At 33.5% G+C, this 8773-nt stretch overlaps 1 protein-coding gene across 12 annotated transcripts; it reads right to left on the reverse strand.

The window, feature by feature from the left end:
- Nucleotides 1-3397: 3397 nt before the first annotated feature.
- LOC112282044 (uncharacterized) lies at nucleotides 3398-6855 on the reverse strand. Of its 12 annotated transcripts, XR_016503137.1 has the most exons (11): nucleotides 6567-6855; nucleotides 6219-6368; nucleotides 5964-6032; nucleotides 5663-5795; nucleotides 5336-5480; nucleotides 5157-5229; nucleotides 4913-4981; nucleotides 4656-4785; nucleotides 4132-4234; nucleotides 3686-3982; nucleotides 3398-3543 (listed from the first exon to the last, which is right to left on the reverse strand). XR_016503137.1 is itself a non-coding variant. In XM_090250742.1 (10 exons), the coding sequence occupies exons 1-10, from the start codon at nucleotides 6577-6579 to the stop codon at nucleotides 3508-3510; spliced, it is 921 nt and encodes a 306-aa protein (XP_090106868.1). In that variant the 5' UTR covers nucleotides 6580-6855; the 3' UTR covers nucleotides 3398-3507. The 12 variants fall into 12 exon arrangements, 6 of the variants coding, with proteins under 6 accessions (XP_090106868.1, XP_024374941.1, XP_090106867.1 ...); XR_016503136.1 differs by having other exon boundaries at nucleotides 3686-3832; nucleotides 6219-6607; XR_016503135.1 differs by having other exon boundaries at nucleotides 6219-6604.
- Between the last annotated feature and the right edge of the window lie 1918 nt (nucleotides 6856-8773).

Raw genomic sequence — 8773 nt, forward strand, 5'->3', positions numbered from 1 at the left:
GAAGATAATTGCCTCTAAGACTTGCTAAGACTCCATTTCCACCACTGACATTCTAATTTTCTATATCTCTAAGGATTTCTATACTACTTACTATATCTTGTGATTTAAAGCATTCTAAATGCATATTTTTATCCTAAAACAAGAAGTGATTCAATTTGATGACTTACACCTAGAGAGGATCGATTGTAAACCTAAATCAAAATCAGATCTTAAGGCACAAAACTGCACATCTACAGCAATTTTTGGGTTCTTTGGTCAATTAAAAAGTAGAATTGTGTAGCGAATTTATAAAGATATTTTTGAGAGTTAGTTTCATATCATTTGGATTAATATTGAGGTATTGAGGAATTTTCAAAGTTAGTAATGTACTTGGTGGGTTTAGATTTTGAGAAATAAAAACAAGTTTACAAATTTTTGTATTTTGTAAGTTTCATAGTATGTTTATGGATAAAAATTTGAAAATTTGTTGTTGGGATTATTATAAATTTTTATAAAAAAATTGATTTTAATTTAGTGATTAAATTAAAGAATATGAGTTTTTATAGATTATAATCTTAGATAATTGAAATTTAGGATTAGTGAGGCATTTTTTACTTTGGAAATATTTTTCAATTTTATTGAAGAAAAAATTGGTAAAAATAATTTAGATTTAATTATTTATATACAATCTAATTTTTGGAGCAATTAAATGGTTCAAGAAAAAATCTTTATTGAAAGATCAACAATCAAATCAAAGAAGGAAGGTGGCCAACAATTGAGAGGTTTTAGAGGTTTTTTTGCAATTTGTAAGCCTAATTCTTCTCAAATTTTGTATGCTCGTTGATTTCTTATTAATTGAAGTTTAGGTGAAATTTTAGTCAAGGTATATGGTTCAATTAATATTTATTGAATTTTCAAATAGCTATAATAAATAATTAATATTTACTTGGAATTTTTTTAGAGTTATTTAGGATTTGATTAGGATTGATTGAGAATTTATGATTTGATTAGGATTTAGAATTTTTTTGGAATTTTATTAGAGTTGATCTAGGATTTAAGATTTAATTAGGATTTAGAATTTCATTAGAATTTGACCTAAGATTTGATTAAGATTTATTAGGAATTTAATTAAGATTTTAATTAGGATTTAATTTAAATTTGACCTAAGATTTGAATTGATTAGGATTGATCTAAGGTTCATGATTTAATTAGGATTTAGGATTTTTATAGAATTTTATTAGGATTTATTTAAGATTTAAAATTTAATTAAGATTTAGGATTTCATTAAGATTTAGGATCTGACTTAAAAATTGATTAAAGTTCATTAGGACTTTAATTAAGATTTTAATTAGAACTTAATCAAAATTTGATTAGAATTTATTTATGATTTATTTAATATTTATATTTTTCGTATTTAAAGAATTCTTTATTATTTCTTTAAATTTTATATTTATAATATTGTTTTAAGGTTTTATTTTTATATTTATTTAGAATTTCTGTATTATATTTTTTTGAAGTTAATGTATGACTCTTTGTGTTCTTTTGTAAGTCCTTTTAAATTTACTTAGATTGCTTAAAATTTGATTAGGATTATTAAAGATTACTTTAAGTTTATAAGACTCTATTAGACTTTGTATGATTTTGTTGCATTTCTACTTATCTTCTACAGCTAGGTACTTGGTACATTTTCAAGCAAGAATACATGTAATATGACAATGGTTTAATAAAAAATTATTACTATTCAATCAACATCAAGATTAGAAGAAGATGGCTAATATTGAAGCAATTAAGAAGATTTTTCTTCTAATTAATCAATCAGATTTTATTTTTAAAGTAGTGTACTTGTTATTAATTATTAGATTAAAATGTGTGCAAAATTTTAAATAAGATCAAAAAATTAATTAATAGCTGTTGAGGTTTTAAGACTATCCTATGGTTGATTAGGATTGATTAAGATTATTCAAGATTTATTAGGATTTTTTTAGAATTTTTTTAGTATTATTAGAGTTTATTTAGAAATTGATTAAAATTTGGTTATGATATGTTAGAATTTAGTGAGAAATATTTTAGGATTTAATTATAACTTCTTTAGAATATGTTTTTTAAAATTTCTTTAAGATTTCTTTGTAAATTCTTTAAGATTTATTTTTTAGAATTTTTTTAAGATTTCTTTTAATATTCTTTATAATTTATTTGATGTTTTTTAAGAATTATTTCATGATTCTTTTAGAACTTATTTATGATTCTGTAGAATTTAATTAAGATTTGACTATAATTATTAGGATTTAATTAAGAATTATTTAGAGTTTTATTCAGATTGTTAGGTTCTTTGTTTGTTATAAATACAATATTTCTACCACAATTAGATGCTTGGTGCATTCGTTAATTAATTTTTACATAACACAATAGTATCTAAAAATAAGTATACTTAATATATTTTAATAAAAAATATACATATAGTAATATTTTATTTTTACATTATTGATTGATGAGTTTTTAAGAATTCAACAGTATCAAGGTTTTTTTTATCTCTAAGTAACAAAAAAGTTTATAGAAATAAGTTTAATGAATTTTATTTGATATTATAAAAGTTTTGAAATGAAATTCCATTCTACTTTGAAACTTTGTATTAATACTAATATTAATAGTTATTTTTCTAATTTAATTTAAGAAAATAATAAATTGTGCTTTTGAATCTTTTAATTACTAGATTGAAAAAGTGGCAATATTGGATGAAATAGGAACAACCTTTGTACCACCTAGAAAAATCTATAAATTTAAAGAAAATTAAAAATGTTTCTAATTTGATGCTCTACATTGCATGATTTTTTATATTGAATAGTAGAACAGAATAGGCTCTAGAAGTCAAATTTGACTCTAAATTAACCATCAAATAAAAATTAATGTAAAATATTTCACTAATTGAAAATTGGTGAGAGATATCGATGCTTCTCCAAGTGCTTATTGAATTATATTTATAGATTGTTTCTTCAAACTGAACTTCTACAAATGTCTTCAATTTTAATCAATGATCGATACTTTACCTGCAGGCTTAAAGATGGCAGCTGTGATGACAGGTTTGAGAACTAGAAATGCCGTGTGAACATGATAGGCTAAGATGTTAAATTCACAAAGATTTAAGAGTGAATATATCAGCTCAGATAACATGTAGAACTAAAGGGGAATTTAGGAAGAACTAAAAGAGAGTACAAAGAGGTTGACCTATCAAGTTTGAAGCTGTGTCCTTTCATAACACTAACAAATGTGAATATACAACGTAACTCTACATCTAATTGATGCCAAGTTAGCATGTCTTCTGAAACAGTATAATACATGTAACAGACATATGATTTCCTCGACAATTTCAGAGGTTCTTCATATGACTATCAACGCTCCATTCCCATCGGAGTTTCAACACTTCTTGCAACTGAACTTTATTGAGACAAAAAACTCTAGGGATAACTGACACCTGATACAGCAACCAAGCATATAAATCCACAGTTGCGATGGCAGCATCGATCGATGCCCTCATTGCTCCGGTTCCTTCCATGCTGGTCCAAAAATCTGCCATGTCAGGAACAGTTTCATCACTACCACCGTCCCGTACCCCATGTACATACGTATCTAGCAAGCGTTGCAAAGTATATTGTTGCCTCTGTACCATATCCATATAAACCCAACGTGCTAACATCGAAGCTGAACACACCCGTTTGCTTGAAACAAAACAGCATGCTGCACTTTTCGGTCGTCATTGGAGAGACTCGAAGAAGATACACTCCATTTTTGTTCAAGTGTAAGTTTTCTGGGAAGTGCACTGAGCACTTGTTCTATGCTTTCTCTCCATCCAGCAACCCTAGGGTCGTTGTGTCCGCAGAGCAAGGAAGTTAGCAATGTGTGGAGATTTCTCAAACAACTTCTTCTGCCGTTCAAGCTTGATGACCAACTCTTCACGTTTATTGAGCGCTTCCTTCGGATTGTCAGATGCGTTGAGGTCCACCGTTACCTAAACCGTTAGCATTTACTAGTTTTGTGATTCTTGGGTTGTTGACAGCGATCACAAATTAACCAAAACTTGGCACCGTTAAGCTAGTTCGGAACGCGACTTGCGTCCATATTAGAACAGAGGAATGTGTGAGAATGCTCCCGACTTACAGCTTTCAGGAAGGTCGTCACTTCAATACTTCCCACAGGTTTGTCTTTCAAGAGCAAAGGCAAAGTGATAGCTTCGACTTTCTTCAACGACTCCAGCAAAATACTGCAAACCGAGGATATGCGAGAGCCCTTCAGCAAATAAGCAAAATATTATTCGGAAGGCATTGCCTCTTATTCATTGTGTTGCTTCGCAAGATAGCTAAATGCGTCTTGGCAACATCATTCTACAGAAAAGTGCAGCTCATACTACTTTTTGTTATCCTAGGTTGAGGCAACGTTTTCCTTAAGAGGCCAATTGAAGGTGCACAAATGGAAATATTAGATGGGATTTAGATGTGTCCAGCTACAAATACATTCGAACATTAGCCCAAAAGAGGAACAATGTAACTAAAACAATGAGGTGATGCTCGGTTGGGTTTTCAGAGCATCACCACACATATTCAGCACCAGTATTTTTCGCGGTGCTGTTGACCTGCAACTTGTGTGGTGATGCTATCAGGCGCATTGGGATAACGAACACTTACTCGCATTCTCCCGCTAATAAGCGATGATTGAACACCTGGATCTTGATTTTATCATTAGGGTCTGTCTTGTTGATCAAGAAATTGAAAGTTCCTCCTGATCCTTCAAGCCACACAAATTTATCTCCAGTCTCTGTCACAATTTCACCAAGAACGAGATATAGCATCAGGGAGCAATCTCGGGGGAGATATATATGACATTTCCAGTCTCAAAGCGTAATAAAAATGCAATTGTTGCGACCACAGAAACTCAAACTTACTGTGAAGTTTATCACTTTTGAATGTTACGTGCCTGTAGGTAAGATATGCTTGGATATCGGACACCTTGGCTTCGTGTAATAGACAGTTAAATAAACAAGGATTCAGCACGTCAGCTCTGTTGCACGTGTTAGGAATAAAGAAAACGAAGCCTGTAACAATTGTTTGACGGAGGTCTTGAAAATAGGAACCATGCGTGGGAAATAACAGAGAACCTCAATAGGAGTCAAAGACAATGAGAATTACATATCCGAGATGTAGCTCCCTTGAGATATCCTTTCCGAAGCGTCAATATGAGATCCCCGTACTCTCCGGATGCCTGCTCCAGAACGGAATTATCTACTTGTGATAACTACATTGGATAAATATATCAGGTTATTTACGACGAAGAATTGACTGAAAGTTTCCATCAAGAATTCTCTTACCTCACTCCTCTTCATTTGGGTCAGTACCACTAATTGTCCCGACTGCTTCTCTTTTTTCCAACCTAGCACCGGCACCATCACAGGTAAGATCCTCTCCTCTGGAGTGCTCTCCGGTGACATACCAGATACGTCTCGAAATTTAAGTCTGCAAGACCGTGCCGCATAAAGAGCTTTCAGCAATTATTGTTGATTGACCACAAAAGTAGGTAATAGTTGAAAGCTCTTCAAAGCTATGGAGAAGTTGAGGCACAGCTTCATTCCACATGTGCCTCGACTTCTGTCCCGCTGCTTTGATAAAGTGGTATGTGCAATTTAAGTCCCACTTACTTAGCTATCCCAATACTGTCATTGTTCCTGTTGAACAGCTCTAGGGTGACAATGTCATCCTGCTCCGTGAAGTCGAAAGGAAACCAATTGGCTTCCTCGGAAATCGTTGCCCAGATTGGATTCTTTCCCATATCTGGTACCAAATAGAAACAAGTCTTAGTCGTGGTGATGACTTTAAAATGTCGGAGCCCCGTTGAATAAAGTGTGAAATCCAGCAACCTTCAGTTTTAACCGCATCCATTACAAACCCTCCATTCTTATGCAATATACATTAGAGTCTGTACACTAGAAGACTTCATACCTTTTACCGTTTCAGTTGTGTAGAGCGTATTCTTGTAAAACACTTTTACATGGACCCATGTCCGCACCTCTGCGAGATCATATTCAGTTTCCAGAAGGATCAGCCTTTCATGCTAGCCGGTTTGTGAATAGAACAAGCACATGATTCTCTTCACAAAAGACGTGTGAAGAAATACGAATGTATTACCAAAAGGAAACGCTTGATAATTTGAAAGAAACAAGCGAAAGCCGGAAAGTATGATATTTGCTAACTTACGTCGGAAAGTGCACGCGTCGACTGCCAAGGCCCGCATGACCTTCAACTGAAGGTGACTCGTACGCGTCTGGCGAACCGACATTATATCCGCAGGTGCCTTGTTCATTGAGTCGTCTATATTCCTATGGCTTGAATTATTTCCTCCGCTTCCTGTAAACCAAAAAAACGCATGACCTTCGGAATTCCTGTCGCCCAAAGCGTTTCGTGTAACAAAACGGACAAACGAGGGGGCTCGTTTACAGCAACACCTCATGTACAACACCTCAGCAACACCTCAATACAGGGCAAGAGGTGACTACGAGTCCGACAAAACTTCACTCACGTTCCCAAGTTTTAAGAATTCCTCACCCCATGTCATCATTTTCCTCCGTTGTTCGACAAAAATGATAGTCGAAAATCCGTCTCTGGCTGAGAATCAGAAGAGCCTCGACACCAGAGACCAGAGATCTTTACACCAATCCTGTTCCGCTGCACCAACCTGATGAAGCAGTGGGAGCCAGATTGCCCTGGTCTAAAACATCCCTTGTGTAGAATGCAAGTGATAATCCACTGCAAGATCGTCGGTAGCAGTTAACTGTTCCGAATTCGCATGGAAGAAAGTTTCTAAGTAGGTGCTTTTTTAAGATCACTGAAACCTCGGATTTGAAAAAACAGGGAAATTGCGTGAGATGATGACTAGGATTTAGATGACCTTCGCCCACAATTAGATAAGCATTAGGGGAGCGTTTTTCCAAATTCCAGACTCTAGTCCTTCAATATTGTTTCTAAATCCGTGTTAGCATTGAGAAGAAAAGCTCAACGTTGAGAATGGAATCAGGAATCTTCTGTAGTTCAGCTCGTTTCACCGGGACCATCATTGACTATTATAAGTAAATAATAAAAAGAAAATTGTCTGTGCAATAGCACTCTACAAGTTAGGCTTCCCTGTACCAGCAACGACTGGGCCGTTTTTTTTAGGCCATAAGGACGCATAATATCCGGGAGATCCCACCACCAGTTACTGTCACTGATCCGCATCCGTGAAGAAGAACCGCCTTTTTTTGTGGCTGATCTCTGTGAATACGTGCAATACATTATTCAATAGCATCGAGAACAACACGACTCTCTGCAGGTAATCTTCGGCGGGACTCGAAACTCAGGAAGATGCTATTCCAAGCATGCACGCATCTCAAGGTTTCATTCGACAGAGTCGTGCCTGTGATTCCGAGTACAAAAGCATTTACTAACAATAGTCGGCAGATCCTTCCTAGCAATGCATTGCTGTCTGCCGGTGCTCGTTTCAGAGAAAGATCTGGAAGTCGCCTCTTTAATCCACCTCAATCCACCCCAACTTGCGAATCGTCAACCTTGGTCCATGTAAGACGATCACACCGACGCCTTGCACTTGATATCATGTAGAGGGGCTCTTAGTTTTGCCTAAACTTCTCCTGCACCTGCGATGCTTCTCACGGATTATGATAGATGATTGTTTATACACACCACTTCTGATTGTTTAAATCCATCAGAGGAGCTTGGTTTCTGATCAAAAGTATTGAAGCTGCATGCTCTAATCGTCCGCTCGCACTCAGGTCTAGAAACAATGCCACAGTGTAGACCAACGGTCCGCTTGCTTATAGGGGATCTCACGGCGTCGGTGACCGAACAGCGAGAATGATTTCCTACACGTAGCACTGTCGAGCCCCTGATGACCGTGTGTTGCTTACTTTCGATTTTCATATAAAATCTTACTAAATTTGTTGTATATGTAAATAGGAAGAACAAAGTTATAGTTAAATTAAATTAAAATAAGTTCTTTTTGTGCATGTAAAGATATATATCTTATATAAAACACAAATCAAGGAGGATAAACCAATAGGATAAATTGGGGATACAAATTGGCTTGTTGATTGACTAGATTTTATATGTATATGTATGTATATATATATATATATATATAGGGAGGGTGTTATTAATGTCACCACAATATTTTCTATTGCTATTACAATTTGTCATTCATCACATGTCATGACAATTTGTGCTACTTTCACCACAAGTTGTACACAATACTTTTGTTTATGAAATATTGTTATTGCACACTATAATGGATAAAGTGAAAATCCTTTATAGATTTGTATTTTAGTGTTTCATAAAATATATTGTGCTTTACAACACAAATTTAAGGCACCTTGTGGTGTCATTAGCAATATCCTCTAGATATTCATATATATATATATATATATATATATCAATACATACATAAATTTAAAATTTCTAGTAAGAATAATATTGCAGTTTAAAATGTGTAATATTTATACTTTAAAAGATTTATTCTATTTTTATTTTTCATGTCAAAACATCTATATTCTTAATAAATTATTATTAAATTATTAAATACTATTATTTAATAATTATATGATTAGTCAAGAAATATAAATTTAATGGAAAAAATCATATTATTTACAATCAATATTTTTTAACATTCTAATGCTTTTTTTTTCTTAATTTTGTTTGATATTTTTATTATTTTTAAAGAAATTAATAAAATATTTGTACCTTATATTTATTTCGGATGTAAC

The sequence above is a fragment of the Physcomitrium patens genome, chromosome 5 (assembly GCF_059467195.1).
Source record: "Physcomitrium patens ecotype Gransden chromosome 5, ASM5946719v1, whole genome shotgun sequence".
Taxonomy (NCBI): Eukaryota; Viridiplantae; Streptophyta; class Bryopsida; order Funariales; family Funariaceae; genus Physcomitrium; species Physcomitrium patens.